This window comes from Cephus cinctus, unplaced genomic scaffold, assembly GCF_000341935.2.
Source record: "Cephus cinctus unplaced genomic scaffold, Ccin1 Ccin1_scaffold0132, whole genome shotgun sequence".
In the NCBI taxonomy this organism is placed as follows: domain Eukaryota; kingdom Metazoa; phylum Arthropoda; class Insecta; order Hymenoptera; family Cephidae; genus Cephus; species Cephus cinctus.
In genome coordinates this window covers 1,220,553-1,238,557 of record NW_014332865.1, presented here as the reverse complement: position 1 = coordinate 1,238,557, position 18,005 = coordinate 1,220,553, and the positions used below count along the sequence as shown (strand labels likewise).

Genomic DNA, 18,005 nt, shown 5'->3' with positions numbered 1-18,005 from the left:
TCAGGAACTATAGAACTCCCCGAGAACTGTTGAAAAAGTCTATTGTTGAATCATTTTCAAAATATTGTGGTGTTACGCGTGTTTGAAGTTGTTACCGCTATTTCTTAAAAATTTCAAAGTTTCAACAATAGAATTTTTCAATAGTTCTCGAGGAGTTCTTTAGTTCCTGATAGGTTTTAACAATAGTTCTGCTACGCAACATTGGTAAAATATCTATTAAATATACTGGTGGCAACATGCGCTTCAGTGCAGTCAGGCATGAGTTGCTGGATTTTGTCATATTAAACTTACCGAGCTTACAATGTGCGCTCGAATTTGGGATTGCTAAGAAAAAAAATATTTAAGCTATATCCGATGAGCTGCCTCGTTTTAATTGTTGCTTTGGGAACCAGCGGTAAGTAGCGGAGAACCTCTGCTCGCCAAGCTACGCGTTCGTGTTCACGTTTACCTCGGCTACGACGGGATTCGCATTTTTGACGGAGACAATAATCACAAAACTATACTTTCGGACTCGCCGCTGCGAATCAGCGCCATGCTTTTGGTAATTGCCTAAAACCGTAGCGTTGTGCATCTCCCTACTCATCTCTTTCGTCGCGTTGTGCATTTCCCTCATGGAGACTAGAGTCTCCATGATTTCCCTACACATCTCTGCAATTTTTGTGTTCCTTTCAGACATCAGTGGACGTCAGAAAAACCGTTCGTAAACTGGACGGTTTTGCTTGGCGAAATTGCTCAAATCGTGAAATTTGTCTTGTTTTGTAATAATAATACGCAGTACACATTGAAAAATTTCAGCAATTTAATAGCTGGTAATAGTGGGCAAAATCAAAAATATTTAAGTATAAACAATAAGTATATATATATATATATATATATTAAGTATATATAATAAAAAATATTTATAATAAGTGAAACTGTTTAGTATACAAACATATTCAAGTAAACCATGTGCTACAATGATTAATCAACGTGAACATTATTTGTCCAAAGCAAACATACAATTTCTATAACATAAAGGTACATGAGATGATTTTTCGTATATTTTTGATATATTTTAGTATATGAAATTGGTTAATATTCTGTTACAATATTTAGAATGTACTGTAAGGTATGGTTCAGTTGAAATAGTTATTAAAATAGATATTTTTCATAATCTTATTGGAGCAGGTAAATGTATTATGGAAATGATGATTTCAGAGATACACAAATGCAGTAGGTAAATTCTTTAAAAAAGGAATGCAGAAGATTTTTGGAAAAGATGTCTTGTTTATTGAAGGAGAATAAGTTCGAATGTCGGTGAGTTTGATTCAAGTGTTAGTGCATAACTATAAAAAAATAGTCTGTGTATATCTATTATGTATGCATTTTATGTCTTTTTTTGCCAAGTGTTTATTACACTGTTATTATCTTTAGGGTGAGCTCAGTATTAAATAAAGACATCCGTCATTTTGGGAAAAAGTATATGTTTGATGATTGCAATGAGACATGTTGGAATTCTGATTCGGTAAAATAAAAAATTCTACTGATATCCAATAATTCTGTAATTTAGATGATTATTAAAAAGATGCAACAATTATTTTTTAGGGTATTCCACAATGGATTATATTTGAATTTGATAAAGAGTGTAGTTTATCAACCATTGAAATTGAATTTCAAGGTGGATTTGTTGGAAAAGATTGTTTTATAGAAGCTGGACCAGATTCTAAAAGTTTAAATTTTCAAGAATCATTTTTCCCAGAGGATACAAATACAGTGCAAAAATTTAAATTAAATCAGAATATTATGGCAAAAATATTTAAGTTAGTATTCAAAGAAAGTACAGACTTTTTTGGTAGAATCATTATTTATAAATTGTCACTTTACTCTTGACATACTATACTTATAGTATAGTATATATATTTCTATATTATGAATTGATTTGAATACTTATATGATAATGTAAGTGACTTATATGACAAATAAATACCATTTTTTGTACTCTACTGTTTATTTTGAGTAAGACACAATTTTTTACATAAATCATATATTTCTGCATACGATTAATCATTGATAAGAATCAAATTTTATTACACTTAAACAAACAATTTTTTGATGTGATTAGCTGATATTCAATTTAAACATTGTACACAAATGTGCAAATTAGTACATTACTGCATTACAGCAAAGCAGTGTTTTGAAATTACAAAAAAAATATCAATATCAAATGCAATATCGTTGCACTTAATCTTTTGACAAGTGATGTATTAGAAATGTTAATGTAATTTTTTATTCGATATATTTCATTAGTAAATAGTATGTTTGCGCAGATTCATCTGTGTGTACATGCAAGATTGCATGTCTGCTAAAATGAAAATAAGAATTGCATAGATTATTTATTAATTTTTGTTTTTCACAAGGCAAGTAGATGTCTGTAAAACTTTACACATATGCTGTAGAGATAATCTTGTATTTTAGGATTTACGGTATACCACAAGTGTGAGTATTCTACTTACTACAGGGCAGTGCTTATCATTTGTTCACAAAAGTCTACATTGAAATTCACAAATTAATGTTTTTTTATTTATTCCATTAACCGTTATTTTCAACTCAAAAGTTCTAAGTTGGAGAAGTACGTTTGACAATAATACGAAGAGAATTATAAATAAAAGTTTTAAAGTGGAATTAAAAAAAATCTGAAGGTGTTTCTTAAATTTTGAAGACTTAGAAAGTAATCCAAATGCTTGAATGTAAATGACCTATATTGTTTCCATATATCGTTTACAGTATTATATACACGCATTTAATATTAATTAGCTTGTGGGTTTATTAATTGGGGACCAAAAGCATTCCCAATTAATTTTACGTATACAAAATATATACTCTAATTTAACAAACAAATGCAGTCTATAGTCACTGCTATAAGATTATGGAACAGTGTTACGCTACCCCTTGGTGTTTCATTTACATAAAAAAGCGTGTCTTTAATTAGAAAACACCTCTATGTTTATTTCAAGTATTTTAATTGTTAAGACTATCCTTTATTAAAGACCAGGGTATCAAGAATTTTAACTTCGAATTAGTGGAATAAAGTTACAAATATTTGATATTCAGAATTTAAGTATTGATTGCAGCAATATCTCATATTGTACGGTTTTAACACGTGATATTGTATTATCTTGACTACTGTAGAAATTATCAAATTAAACAGCAAGCATATCGAGTCATCGTCTTCATTTATATATTTGCATTGAGCAAATAAAATATTTTGTTTCCGTTATTATTCGTATCGGAATAGAATCCAGTATACGTTTTGTTTATATAGAATTGGTGAGAAAGAGCCAATTAGAGTGAAAAATTGATTTGTAAAGGCACGCTGTGGCATATTTTCTTAAATTTAAAGAGGGAGCATCATATAATTGGTGCACATACGAAGTTATAATTTGGGACAAATAAGTATAGAAGATATGAGATGGCTACACATGCAAATGAAAGTTAATATTTTTTATGAACCTGCTGATCAATGGTTGAATTATTGTAAATGTGTAAAACGTTAACTGTAAAACGTTATAATAGATAATAGTCTTCTTCCATCACTCACTGCTTAGGTCTATGTAAATATTAAAAACCTGCATTCGCTATATAAATACGGAATATTCAATATCGAACGAAACTTTTCTTCTTGTCGAATTTTCAATTATGCCATTGATCATATGTCTGCAATCTATCTTGCAACATTATTCTCAAAAAAAACTTTTTACGTGAGCATCCTAATAATTTATGTACGTGATGATTTGAAATTCCAAACTTCAACTACAATTCATATATTTTGAAAATCGTTCTCATGCGAATTTAAAAAAATATTCATCTGAACAATATTTATATCTTGCTTCTTATTGTAACATGAACTGTGCATTGTCATTGCTCATTGAACAAGAGTGGAATAAAATTTAGGCTGAAACAAAAAAGAGAATACGTTAATCAATAACATTGCTTACGTATGACATACATTGTATCCGCATCATTGTACATTTTTTATCAAATTTATAAATTTACATAATGAATGTACATTATTGTTAAAGAAAAAATTAAAGAAGTACTTAAATTGATACTAAAGACTGGCTTACCTCATCGTGTTTTTCTTCTTTATTACCTTCTTCTTCATCACCAGAACTGTCACCGCCTGAACTATCAGCAGAGTTACGTTGTTGTTCTTTGTTATTTAAACTATCGGTAGCAGTTAATGGTGTCGCTTTTACTTTGCTAGCTGCATCGTAACATTGCAGGCACACCCTAACAGCTTTTCCACCTCCTTGACCAGGCAATACCAATTTTTTGTTACTGCATGGTCCGCATACAACAGCTCCGCATTGTCTACAATGATGCTGCAAACAATTTTTCTAGTTTACTTTCCAACAGTACAATCATTATTAAGACTAAATAATTCATACAAACGTAATTACCCGTCTATTCAAGACCGTGAATTGTGTCTTGTTACAATGCATGCAAATAGTCGCCTCATTATCCGGTACCCAAACAGCTGCATGAACTTCAACCGGTTTCTTGCCACCTAAAATATAAGACATTATTAATGTAATACATGCTGTAAATTTATGACGTTTCATATAATGATGTTTTCTGTCAAGAAATATATATTTACTTTTTCTGAGCAGATCTTCAATGCACTTTGTAATATGAGCCATCCATTCCTGCTTTTCTGTAGGAGTAGCAGCGTAAACAGCAAATGACTTTGTTACTGTCTTAATGAGCCATCCATTGCGATACTCTACAAATAATGGCACAATTTGATATGATTAAGCATGCAGGATAACAAGCTGATATACCAATTTTTGTATGGACAGTTCAATCTGGAATGTGAGTTGCATTTCTGTATAACTACTGTGATATGAAGAAAAACAATGTTTTTATACATTACTTCTACCATGCAATAATCTTTTGAAATGTATAGCATATAATGATGACATCATATTTTGTTAGAAATTACATAATGAAAAATATAACCAATTGCCTCACAAAAATGCACAGGAAATACTCACGTCCATCATCTGCCAAAGATTCAAGCTTCACTTCTTCTAACGGAATTATGTGTTGTTTGTTATACTGCCAGAAAAGTACATAGCTGTTATACATGTGGCATAAGAACATTTGTTTACTATTTACGTTAAAAAAATATCAAATGTATATATATATTTTTCAACAATATTAGTAATGTCACTCAGTTAGTTAAATAATCTGTCTATAATATTCAAAATGCAATGAAAATGCTTACTTTTTTCTTATTGATCACTATATTCCCATAAACCAATATGTCATTAAATAGAAAAAACTGCCTTGGTTTTGGTTTCTTTCTGCACATTTTTGTCAAGACACCTTCTCCTACTAGAACCCTTCCAGAAACAGCAAGTGGCTGAAAGAAAAAGTATTTGTAAAAGATATTATAAAAATATATACATTTTTATATGACTTAACATTTTAAATTATTAATAAGGTTTCAAAACATTATTATCGCCCATAAGGAAAATAAAGTATTCAGAGTTACATAATAAAGCACTTATATTAGACAATATTGTGCTAAGAATGATCATATAGTATAAAGCATAAGATATCGAATCACAATATATTGAAAACAACGGTACGACACATATATTCTAAAGTGGACAAAGTATACTTCATACTCGTTAAAAAATACATTTAGAATTGTTATGCCAATATATATATATATATCATTTTAAGATATAATATTAATATAGCCAACTGGTAGCTGTTTATAAATTATGTCTCTATGAAGTTATAAGAGAAATTAGAGTACATTCATTGTTAAAGCAACTTTCAAATAAAATTAACATACCTGACCAGAACTGCCGAAACAGTTCTCCACCATTGTAATTCGCCTGGCATTGGCCTCGCTGTTTACTAAAAAATATCAAATACGGTAATACAATATCATGAAAACAATAGAAGGAATTTAATTAGGAATAAATTAAGACGTTGCATTATATGATATGATTATTATCTAGGTACACCTAAGTAGCTGTCAAAAGCACAGCACACCTAAATGTACCGTTCAGCAATGTAGGACGGTTAATTGAAACACTGAACGAAATTGTACGTAAAAAAAATATATGCAGCTATGTGCCAGTAGAACAGATATTGAAATTACAACACAATGTTATTATAGAATTTTTCTAGTAGCGGAAAAATTAATTAAAAGAGTTAGGTGAAATAGTACGAACTAACCAAGTCGATCAACCATGATTCCATGAATCAGGGCTGACAACAGCAGGAAGCATGAATCACGTCCACTCCTCGTTATCTGTCACACCGTAACGAGCCAATTGAAATTGACGAAATTTGACTTATTCGGCGGTCGTAAAAAATTGTTAGAAACAATTATAAACACTTAATTAAAAAAACTTGTCCAAGTCTCAGGCCTCCGTCTAATGCATATATTCTTGAGATATAAATTCCTTGGTTAGCTACCAAATGGTTCTTATGACTGCAACCACTAATTACTAATACTCCCTTTGATTCTTGTCGTCACACGTAGAAAAGCAGTGCAGACCTATTGCATTAACTTTCCCCGTGCATAGTATTAAAAATATCAAAATAAGACGTAAAAATGTTAATTATTTAGTTCATAGAATGTTGTAGCATTTGATATATTTAAACAAAGCAAGAAATATATTTGTAATAAAAAATAATAAGTATTCTAATTATTTAATATTTTTTATCTATTGGCTGCATTCCATTTGTGGAATGTGTTATTTAATATTTTTAAATGATTGTGTGATTATAAACGTGTGAAATATTAATGAAATTTGTTTTATAAACCAAGTCAAATGGTATCTAGTAATATTTTGAAACTGATCGCACCTCGTTGGTGTACGATAGTATCGATTGTAATCATATGACTGACCTGGGCGTAACTAACTGTACGCCACTCGGTAACTTTTTCTGAGGTGAATCTGTTACACGCTTGTCTCTTTGCTAAAAGATCGTACAAGGCGACGTTTCAACGAGAACATCATGAAGATCTGCGGTCCTAAATATGCCCTGTGTGGCTTGGTACTTTCTACGTGGGGCATAATTCAACTAGTAAGTCAAATTCATCGTTATCCTTGTAATGGTCAAACATTACTTTTAGATTTAACTAAAAGCATCTTAATAATTTATTTCTATATATAATGGTCTTTTTATTGATATATAGTATATTCTTAATTAGAGTTTCTTGCATTCGTGATATTTCAATGGTGATATAGTATCTATTGTATTTGCAATGATACACTGAATTTTCCGAAAGTAGAGTTCATATATCATTTGTCTAATGAAATAAATTAATACTATTTTTAAGTAAGAAATAATAATTATAATAAAATATTTGTTAATATAATGTTTCTAAAGACTGACAGTTGGTTAAATATATATTTTATTCTGATTTGTAGGTCTTGATGGGTGCATTCTTTTTTATCAGGAGTGTTGCTCTTATAGAGGATGTGCCAGTGAGCGAATTTACATCGCTAAATGAATTTTATACTAAAATAGATGCTGGATACACTCAAAATGCATTTAACTGCTGGATTGCCGCATGCATTTACATTGTGACATTTTTATTATCGGGTCACCAATTCTATGTAAATTCAAGATCATCTCTTAGCGTTTAATTGGAAATGGTATTCTATATAATCAGAGCTGCCAATGGCTTCAAGGAGCATAAAATTGATAATGAAAATGCTACTTCTATCCCATGAAATATACAAATATATTATGTTTTAAATATCTTCGTAATAAGCTTTGCTCCAGACATCTGCAGAGCATAATAGAATTTTACCAATTACATGTATAATATTTCAGAACTCTATTCATTTCTTTTTCCTGCTATTTAATAGAATTGTAAAAATATGTGCATTGTTTTCTGCTAAGATGTTACAAAGTATTCAGATCCATAAGTTATAGATATTAATTATTACACACAGTTGCATGTAACAGTCTGCTTTAAGTATATTCCAGTACAAAATGATTTTTTGCGTCAATTACTTAGCAGACATAAATTATTTGTAAAGATCATGTACATTTATAATACATATTATATCTTTAGAAAATTATTATCTTCCTAATAAAAGATACTTATGTTGATAGTTTATCAAGGTTTGCAAAAGAGATTTACAATAATGAAAACTATTGTTTATTCTTTAGTGCTGTTATTATTACTAATTTGATCATCTATAATAAAATAGATGAAAATTTTGTAAATTGAACAATGTAAATAATCAAAGCATTTGACTATTGTCGAATGTGGGTTTTAATTGAACTTCTTGAATTAAGATATTTCTTCTGTGTGTAGTATTGTAACCAAATAATAAGCATATGTTTAACTAATATAACTTTAGGAAGAATAAAACAGATAATTAAATTTTGGTGATTGGCTGGTATTGATTGATGTTCTCTTGTAAATAAATCAAGAGTTATTATAAAAACTGTCTTGAGTTATTCTCCTAATATCAAGTAAAAAATATATAAATTAAAATCGAGTGCTAAAAACGAAAATATAATTAAAATTTAGACTAATCATACAGTGATAAGTGTTATTATTAGATAAATTGAGTTCAGCGCCTCCTTGAAACGTTTAGCATTATAATATAAACATTTTTAAAGTAAAATGTACACGAACTTCGCCATTTTTGTAATATTGCCCTAATTTATGTATCACATGATGAATACATTTGACAGATTATGGACTCTGTCCACCCCATGTGATTTGTATGATTTTTCTACGATGTGTCATTCGCATCTCGCGAACCATTTGTTCTTAAGAAAGGAAAGCTTTGACGAACGTTTGCATTTGGTATCTGCACTCTTATTTTGTGATTCTTGTCAGAACGTAATAGTATTTGAAATGTTACAACACTTCGAACTTTGTCAAATAATGGAAATATACTATACCTAGTATTTGTAAATGCATCACAGCAGTTTCGTTATAAAGGATGACAGTTGGAAAGGTTATGCTTGACAATAAACTGCTTTAACACTTCAAGGTACTTATGTATTTCAATTATTTAAATTGTAGGTAGATTTATATTATGATTTCTTATTATTTTATTAAGGTAAAATTTTCATTGAACCCAATTTATTAAGGTCCAATTATAATGCTATCTGTAGGTCAAATTTTATTTCTAAGAATATGTAATTTTTAGGTGTAACAAATAAAATAACAATGGAGGATAGTACAAATGTATTGGTAAATGATTATACTGAAATAGTCAGACGTCTTCCACTTAAGCTAAGGCTAGCATATGGCATAGGACATATCTTAAATGATATTTGTGCCTCTATGTGGTTTACATATTTATTAGTATTTTTTCACTTTGTGCTGGGATTTAGTCATTTTATGTCAGGTATGATTTTACTAATTGGCCAAGTAGCTGATGCTCTTGCCACTCCATTCGTTGGTTTACATTCAGACAAGAATGATGATTTTTGCCTGTGTCGGTATGGTAAAAGGAAAACTTGGCATTTGTTCGGTAAGTACCAGTTATGGTAAATACCTTTAATGTGTATGATAATAAATGTAATAATGTGATCACAAATATTATGTAATAATATTCTGATTCACATTCAGGTACAATATGCATTCTATTATCGTTTCCATTTATTTTTTCACCGTGCATTGGGTGTGAAGGTGCCCACCAATGGGCCCAGTTAATATACTATGCAGCATTTGTAGTGATATTTCAATTTGGCTGGGCTGCAGTCCAGATATCACATTTATCTTTAATACCTGACCTAACGCCCACTGAACATGAAAGAACAGAACTCACAGCTATTAGGTAACCATTTAAAATATTCTCTAAATATTTTCAAAATTAATATTTCTTTTCTGTACAACAGGTATAGTTTTACTGTCTTTTCAAATGTACTTGTGTATTGTATCATGTGGGGAGTATTACATATTACTAATGAGAATATCCCAGAATCTCAAATAGGGCCAAGCGATGCATATAAATTTCAACACATTGTATTTCTTGGAATAGCCATTGGTTTTCTAACATCAGTCATATTCCATATTTACGTAAAAGAAGGTGCTGCTAGTGATTCTGCAGGTGAGTTACAATAAACTAAGTGTGTATTCCTAAAATTTAAGTATCTGATTTTAATCCTGGATCAACTTCTTAGGTCCACTACGACGAAATACACGAACGGCATCGACTTTATTAAAAGACAGTCGGCTGTATCAAGTGGCGTGTGTTTATATGCCAACAAGATTATTTGTAAATTTATCACAGATTTATATACCTTTATACCTGACAGAGACGTTGAACCTGGCTGCAACATCCCTAGCTATTACGCCTTTAACAATATTCCTCAGCAGCTTTGTAACGTCTTTAATTATCGAAAGACTTAACAGAAAATTAGGTAGACAGATCTCGTACTCATTTGGCGTATTGTTAGGGGTATGTGCTTGCGTATGGATATGGTTTGGTAAAGGCGATGCCTATGTTACTTACGAAATCTATCCAGTTTCTATACTGTTGGGTAAATAGACATATCATATTATTACTAATAATTAATTCGTACACAATATAATATACATATGTGCTTTAAACAGTTACAGTATCGTTTACATGGAATATAATTATAACTGTTTTGCAGTCTTGATATTCGAATTTCACTTTACGTGTTTCATAGCTATTTAGATGTGTGAATGCATTTGTAAACATCCTGTTATCGTTCATTTCTTACTTGGCGTTATGTAATTTAATGATCTTTCTACATAGGCGCTGGGGGTTCAATAATGTTAGTCACTAGCCTTGGAATAACTGCTGATTTGATCGGACAAAGTACTGAAAGTGGTGCTTTTGTTTATGGTGTCATGAGCTTCACGGATAAGCTTTGTAACGGATTGGCTGTTATTGTAATTCAATATCTGTAAGAGTTTAGTTTGTGTTTATGTCTTATAGGAATTTTATGTACCGTGTTACATTGTTCATTGCACTTTTAATTTCCAGGCGGTGCTCTGACGACTGTCCAAATTATTACAGGGATGTTCTAAGTTTTGCCTGTGGAGGTGCTGCTGTTGTAGGACTGTCAGTGATATTTTTTATCAAACCATTTACGTATGAAAATGGTAAATGCATTTGCAATATAAAAATATATTAATATACTTATGTTATCCTTATCACTTTCTTTTTTATATTTTTTATTAAGTGGCTCAATATATAAAATTTAGATTATAGGACCTTGGATTCAAGAGAGTCATCAGTCCATGAAAATACATCTGTGATGGCGAGATCTGTAGTGAGAGAAGACTCTGCAGAGTAGTGCTTTATTGTAATCTATATATTGTACTGCTCTAATTAGTTGATGACAGATAGTAGTTAAATAATTAATTGAAATTTGTACCGCTAATTTATAGTACTGGCTGTACTATATTGATATGTTATGCTGAGGGTAACAGACATTCTTTGAACATAAGTGTTAGCATCAATTGTTAAAATTTCCAGAGTATAATAAGAGATCTTTTTTAAATGTATATTTTTGCTTTGTATTTGTTACAATTTTAATACTATAAGAGATGTACTTACAGAGTATCAGTTTATAATATGTCAGTTTTCTAATCCATCCACAGTATGGATATGCGCTTATTCGATTATTAGACTAGTAGTTATTCTTTATGTGATTACTGGTATTTTGAAAGTATAGAAATGAAGTCTATTAAATTTATAATGATGCAACCATCAAGCGCAAGCGTTATTTATGTACAATTGTAACAACAAAGACGAACTAGATAAGTTTTAACTTATGATTTTAATGACATATTGTAATATTAAATATTATGTAATCTACATTTATAATGTAGACAAATGCTAATCACGAAACCTTCTGTTCCCATTTCTTATATTGGATTCTAAATATAGTTATTGAATGAAAAATACAGACCTGGCAATAATTAAATAAAACTATTACTGGTCCAGAATAATAAAACATTGTTAAAGAGAAACGGAAGAATTTTTATTTGACGTGTACATCAATAGCTTTATTGTATACAAGATAGTATACCTGTAATTTTCTAATTGCAGCCTATAGTAAGTCAAAATATTCTTCATGCTCATAATACATCACTCACTGTATTCAATTAAAAACTAACAGACAGTCTGGACATGAATAAAATTACTTCATAATGTAACATAGATATAGATATTACCTTTATTTTGTTAAATACCGTATAAGATCTAGTGGTCTGAAACAATTAGTTATACAAATTTCATAGACGTTCCAAAGACTAGGAAGACGTTTCTAGGATATTTGCGTTATCTCGGGCATCTATCATCCATAACTATAAATGAGCTTTGTAAACTGTAAGACTGAATGCTAACATATTAACAGACAATAGAAGGCAGAGAAAGGACATTCAAAATTATCAGGGCATATTTGACGATGTAAAAGTAAAGATTTTTCGTACGCGAAGGAATCGTTGGGAGTCACGAATATAGAAAACGATGGTACGGTGCCTGTCCCCTTCGAAGGAACGGATGGCTTCTCTGCACGCGATTCACCACCAGGCTCCACTTACATCCCGTTAAGCCAAAGTTCGATTTCCTTGTGGAAGTCGGGCGTCGAGGGACGAAACTGTTTCGTGATTAACGTAGGCACGAGCGAGTGTACTCTGCTGCAATCGATTGGTATACCTGGCTTATATGTAGCCCCGGGACACCCATTCGAGGGTCAGAGTGGATTCAGAATGCTAGGAACGAACTTATCGCGTCGAAGTCGTTTCAGCGGAGGTTCGATGAGCGCCGCAGCAACAACTGGAAATTCAGCGACGTATCTGGCTCGTCCAAGACTTCCTCTTCGATCCTATTTAAAACCAAAGTCTACAACCAATTTGCTGAATTTCGATCAAACCGGATATGGCCGCTCAAGACGGTTCAAACCAAGGTGAGTAAACAGTTGGCATCAATTGGTAATTGGTACTATTAATGATATATAACAAATTGAGGTTTTGTTCTGCGTACTTTGTTAGATTAGTTAATCATTTATTTATTCTATGGATAATTTGTCATACGGTTTGATATTGTTTTGCAGAAAATTAAATGGATTTCAAAAAATCGATACGACTAAAAAGAAACCGACTGATTATACGGAAATGGCTTATAGAGAAGCTGTTTCAAAGTTAAAGTATTTGTTGGCAGAATCTTACACTCCAAGGATTCTGCCAAGGTATATGCTTTATGTTAACGTATTTGTGGTTAATACGTAATTATATTGTTGATTAGTTATTTATCTTTAGCCTCGATTTTTGATATACAGGAAGTTTGGTCGCAGCAGGGATAATTACCAAGATAGTAATCCAAGGATTAATGAATCCGAAGAAGACACTGACGATAGAAGTGTTTTAAGCAACAGTTCTCGGACGAAAGAATTCAATGGGAATTTACCTCCCAGGGCAAGTCCTTATTTGCCCCAGCCAAAAAATATACATTTGGCAAAAGCATGCAGTAATCTAGTTCTGTCAGCGGGAGATCAGCAAGGTGCTCCACCTGAATTAGCATCATTTATCGAACGACAAGAAGAGTATATAGAACAATTGGAAAGAGAATCGCAATATTGTAGGGACGAACTTACGAATTTGCTTGGTAAAGTGAGAGAGGTACGTATTAAAAATGAATATAGATTATAAAAAAATTTGGTGCATTAAAGAAATCGCTATGAACGTATTAGAACGTATTGGAGGAATTTTTGAAATGTTAGGTGGTCGCAGAAAACGATGCGCTGCATGATAAGAATAAAAATGGCTTCCTCAAATCCGTGCTGGACGAGTATAGAAATTCCGAAGAGGAGAATAAAGATCCGGAGGAATACAAATCCCACGGGAATACTTTGGATTCAAAAGGGAAGCGCGTTAAGTTGCAAAAGGTCTTAGAAGGTCCCAGTATCATGTTCGAATCGCGTATCAGTGAATTAGAGGCTCAATTAACTCAGGCAAAAGTGGAGTTGCGTAAAGCTCAGGAAGAGAATCAGTCGAATATTAAGAGATTAGCCGAAAGCGGTGCGACTCCTGGAAGTTCTGAAATGAAGTCCCAATTGGAACAGGCTTTAAGGGATAAGCGTGAGATTGAAGGGAAACTTGAGGATTTACAGAGGAGCTTAATTCTTGCGAGAGAGAAGGAATCGGATACGGCTCAAAAAGCAAAACGCGCTCTTGACATTGTGGAACAAGCACAATTCGAGAAGACACAAGCAGAGGCAGAGATCAGGAGACTTCGTGATGAACTGGATAGACAGCATGAAAAGTTAAGGGAAGCTGCACAGGAGGCGAATAGACGAGTTGCTGATGAGAGACATCAGGTTGAGCGTAGATACAGTCAGCAGGTAGAGCAACTATCGGCGGATATAGCATCTCATTGGGATGCTGCAAGTAAATCTCAACTAGAGTCAGAAAAGCAACGCAGAGAATTGGCTGACTTGAGAAGAGATCTAGCTCAGAAACAAGCATTGATCGATGATCTGAAGAAGGAGTTACAAAATAAAATATGTAAGTATTGAACACGATTGGAAATTTGCAACAATTGTGAGATAATAAAACAAAATAAAATGTGTATACCTTTTTTATATTTATCTATTTAGCAAGCTTGCAAAGTGATCTAAGCCAAGCTGTTGCTGAGAAGGATGCAGCGGAACAGGAAGTGTCTGCTGCAACATTATCAGCAGAGCGTAGCGAACGACAGGCGCGTCATGATCAGAGTAGATTACAAGCCGAAATCAATTCTTACAAACAGAGATTAGAACGAGCGGATGCTGACTTGGTCCATTGCCGTAGGGAAAATTTACGTTTATCCGAACAGATAGCGTCACTCGAAAAAGAGGTGGATTATATTCCTATTAATTGATATGACATTAAACAAAATTTTACGAAAAATTGGGATTTCAGATTGGCATGAACAAAATGATCCATTCCGAAGCTGTACCCTTGACAGGTGGTTCATCAGCAAGACCAGAAAATGAAAAGGAACTGACGTCAATGATCATGAACATGGAATCAAAGCATGGTAAGGTATCATTCTAGGTATGCCTGTGTTAGGTATATTGTCTCTAAGGTTAGGCTCTCGTGGAGGAGATCGAATTAAATTGCTAAGGACAATGAACAAAATTAATTATTCAATGCGATTAAATGGTTATCGGTAATCTGTGTGGGAAATCGGCATGCTGACATTATGCCTAGCATGGGCTGAGATGAAATTAGTCAATTTATTTGAAATTGACTTATGGGATGAAATTTCCTAGCTGCTACAGTGGCCACTCTAGAAGATGCTATGGCCAATCAGGCTTCGCTCGTCTCTCAACTGACCGCCGAATGCCAATCTCTCACACATCGTTTGGAAGCTAACAGCCAGAGACACAAGTATTCTCTCGCTTTTCATTTTGTTTAGTCTAACTGACTAATTTATCGGTGAACAAAATATTCCTATGTAATATACAAGGCACGGGTCTCAGAACCGAGGATACGATTTACATCGGCTTATAGCTTTACAGAAAGACTTACTTAATGATCATACTCCTACTATTTGTTCAAACTGTTTTGTAAACTTTTCCCTCATGCGAAATTCATCTGGGGCTGTTCTGTGTTGACAGAGGGGATCAGTCAGGGAGATGTGGGCGCAATCAGCATAACCGCATCGCCTTCGAACAAGAAACGCACTGTTAAGGTTGATCTCAAAGTAAAAGTTGTTCCAAAAAAGAAGTCGGGTCGCGCAGAGACCATCAAAGTGCCTCTATCAACACAGTAATAGCATGTACGATCGTTTATACGAAATACAGAAATGGGTAGTTACTTGGCAATGAGGATATAAATACGAGAGAGGATAAACGATTAATTAATATTTGATTAATTATTTAATTATTGGTATTTAGGTATAAGTTAGGTACGCATCACGATTTCTCTTAATATTTCTTTGGAATGTGATTCGTATTTATGATTTAGAAATTAAACTAGATTTATGTTTGTTTAGGGAAGAAATGGACAGCCTACAAACCAACATAATGTATTTATCGAGCAAGATACAAGACAAGCTTAATAATGATAAAGGTATAATATTATGTTATAATTATACTATTATGTATATTCCAATCTTTTGTATCTATATAAATCCTATTTTTTTATATAGGAGTATCCGAAAAACTAGGTCAGGAAGCACAAATGTACAATAAAGGTATAGCAAACTTGTCTGAAAGAACGTCTGAGCCACAAGAAGTACAATCAATCATTTCGAAAAAGGATCCAACAAAAGAAGACGCACAAAGGTTTAATGAAAGACTTAAAAATCCGGAAAACGAACAATATACCGTAAGTAGAAATCAAGAGGAACTTGATTCAGAAAATGACGTACAAAGCGGTCACGTCCAACAAGAACAGTGTGAATCAGAAAATCAGCAGCAGGAACTCTCGTCGGATGTGCTGGAAAACGTTAATCAGGAAGGATATGATTCTCAAAATGTGATGCAATATGATCAGCAGGAAGATCAAAATTTGGATCCTGCGTACAATGAACAAATGTATCAATATGATCAATACGACCCGAGTCAGTATGAGGGACAACAATATGTTGAAGATGATCAATATAAGGCTGAGGTTGGTTATCAAGATGGGCAATATAATGAGCAAGAATATCAAAATTATCCTAATAATTATGTGGAGAAACAGAGCACTGAGTTACGCGAAACCGAACAATCATCTGAGGAACCCGCACTGGCTGAAGCTCCAACGACGAATTAGTCTGGATGATAATGTTTCGTAATTTATTTAAAAATAAAAGTGCAAGGCTTGCGATAATGATTTCTCACTGTGTGCAATATATTTCATGGTGATTCTTTGTTTCATAGTGCAATAGCAAAATAATATTTATTTATGCGAGTTCATAGTTACATTAACCCTAGATTTACCATCTATTTATTCATTTTGACTGGTACTGGTATAAATGTCAATAACAACAATTATATTTGTTACTAATGTATATAAAATAACATTAAGTTTATAAAATGTGTTCTCTACTTATAGTTACAAAAGTCATAACATCATTTCTGATATCAAATGATATATGTAGTAGGAATTTTGAATTGAAATTGCACGACCAGTCAAAATGACTGGTCTGGTAAATCTAATGTTAAGAATGACTTTTTCGATATTGAATGGAGATTCCATATTATGTAGGTGTGTAAGGGAAGAGTAACAATTGACCTTTATACATGTAATAAAAAGTAATTAAAGTAATTATTAAAGTCCTCGACGCTTATGAGGATTTGATTATTTATTAATTTCATGTATACAGTTTTCGTCATTCATAAAAACTAACAAACATTAGATACATTTTATACAGCATTATGTAATTCTATAGTTTTTATCTTTTAATCTTTAATTCTTAACGTCAGTTTACAAGATATACGCAGACTATTTCTCGTGTAAATTGACGTATAAAATTAGATTGTAAAGGTCAAACTGATCCAAGTGACGTGAGAGTCATGATTAATATAGTTTTGACTCGACCAGCACGTGTCTCTAGGATCGGTACGAATATCACACTCTATAATCATTTCCTTGTCTAGTGCTATCCACATGTGGATAGTTTATTAAAAAATAAAAAAAGGAATGGTATTAAAGTTAAAATAACTAAGATACAAAATAATGTTTCATATAATGTTCAAACGTCATTAAACCCTCCACCGTTTGGCACAGCTGATATGGGACACTGATTCATTAATTTCGATAAAACGCGTCATTTAATTGTTATACAAGCCTTATAGAAAATCTCAGCACTTCAAAGTAGATCTCACATTGTAATACAATAATCCGATATACTCATATTTTTTAATATATTCAATGTCGCAGTACCATCGTGTTATAAGCATGTAAATAGGCACACGAGAGATAGGTATTTTCTTTTATTACATCTTAGTTTTGAATATTTCTTCTACGATAACAAATATTCGATATCGATTACATCATTAATTCACTGTTC

General features: G+C 32.3%; 5 protein-coding genes across 14 annotated transcripts; 4 read left to right on the top strand and 1 right to left on the bottom strand.

The window, feature by feature from the left end:
* Positions 1-283: 283 nt before the first annotated feature.
* LOC107263047 (nuclear receptor 2C2-associated protein) lies at positions 284-1,977 on the top strand. Of its 7 annotated transcripts, none has more exons than XM_015729846.2 (5): positions 285-541; positions 991-1,017; positions 1,198-1,296; positions 1,414-1,504; positions 1,585-1,977. In XM_015729846.2, exons 3-5 carry the CDS (start codon positions 1,259-1,261, stop codon positions 1,867-1,869), a joined length of 414 nt encoding a protein of 137 aa, XP_015585332.1. In that variant the 5' UTR covers positions 285-541; positions 991-1,017; positions 1,198-1,258; the 3' UTR covers positions 1,870-1,977. The 7 variants fall into 7 exon arrangements, with proteins under 7 accessions (XP_024936174.1, XP_024936172.1, XP_015585332.1 ...); XM_015729845.2 differs by having other exon boundaries at positions 285-809; XM_025080405.1 differs by having other exon boundaries at positions 286-541; positions 923-1,017.
* Positions 1,978-2,531: 554 nt separating this feature from the next.
* Positions 2,532-6,515, bottom strand: LOC107263042 (pleckstrin homology domain-containing family F member 2). Of its 3 annotated transcripts, none has more exons than XM_015729835.2 (8): positions 6,235-6,515; positions 5,846-5,910; positions 5,267-5,404; positions 5,034-5,097; positions 4,637-4,693; positions 4,440-4,546; positions 4,104-4,361; positions 2,532-3,931 (listed from the first exon to the last, which is right to left on the bottom strand). In XM_015729835.2, exons 1-8 carry the CDS (start codon positions 6,248-6,250, stop codon positions 3,902-3,904), a joined length of 735 nt encoding a protein of 244 aa, XP_015585321.1. In that variant the 5' UTR covers positions 6,251-6,515; the 3' UTR covers positions 2,532-3,901. The 3 variants fall into 3 exon arrangements, with proteins under 3 accessions (XP_015585321.1, XP_015585319.1, XP_024936170.1); XM_015729833.2 differs by having other exon boundaries at positions 4,637-4,762; positions 6,235-6,512; XM_025080402.1 differs by lacking the exon at positions 6,235-6,515 and adding an exon at positions 6,049-6,072 and having other exon boundaries at positions 4,637-4,762.
* A 387-nt stretch (positions 6,516-6,902) lies between these two features.
* Positions 6,903-8,014, top strand: LOC107263048 (ribonuclease kappa-B). The gene is made up of 2 exons (XM_015729848.2): positions 6,903-7,092; positions 7,440-8,014. The coding sequence occupies exons 1-2, from the start codon at positions 7,024-7,026 to the stop codon at positions 7,656-7,658; spliced, it is 288 nt and encodes a 95-aa protein (XP_015585334.1). The 5' UTR covers positions 6,903-7,023; the 3' UTR covers positions 7,659-8,014.
* A 589-nt stretch (positions 8,015-8,603) lies between these two features.
* LOC107263040 (major facilitator superfamily domain-containing protein 12) lies at positions 8,604-11,992 on the top strand. Of its 2 annotated transcripts, none has more exons than XM_025080401.1 (8): positions 8,604-9,029; positions 9,189-9,515; positions 9,614-9,821; positions 9,883-10,094; positions 10,168-10,527; positions 10,770-10,920; positions 11,001-11,119; positions 11,229-11,992. In XM_025080401.1, the coding sequence occupies exons 2-8, from the start codon at positions 9,209-9,211 to the stop codon at positions 11,273-11,275; spliced, it is 1,404 nt and encodes a 467-aa protein (XP_024936169.1). In that variant the 5' UTR covers positions 8,604-9,029; positions 9,189-9,208; the 3' UTR covers positions 11,276-11,992. The 2 variants fall into 2 exon arrangements, with proteins under 2 accessions (XP_024936169.1, XP_015585317.1); XM_015729831.2 differs by having other exon boundaries at positions 11,222-11,992.
* Positions 11,993-12,104: 112 nt separating this feature from the next.
* LOC107263031 (serologically defined colon cancer antigen 8 homolog) lies at positions 12,105-17,282 on the top strand. Its single transcript, XM_015729822.2, has 9 exons — positions 12,105-12,930; positions 13,078-13,212; positions 13,303-13,642; positions 13,744-14,527; positions 14,620-14,858; positions 14,924-15,041; positions 15,277-15,394; positions 16,002-16,078; positions 16,158-17,282. Exons 1-9 carry the CDS (start codon positions 12,734-12,736, stop codon positions 16,763-16,765), a joined length of 2,616 nt encoding a protein of 871 aa, XP_015585308.1. The 5' UTR covers positions 12,105-12,733; the 3' UTR covers positions 16,766-17,282.
* Positions 17,283-18,005: the final 723 nt, after the last annotated feature.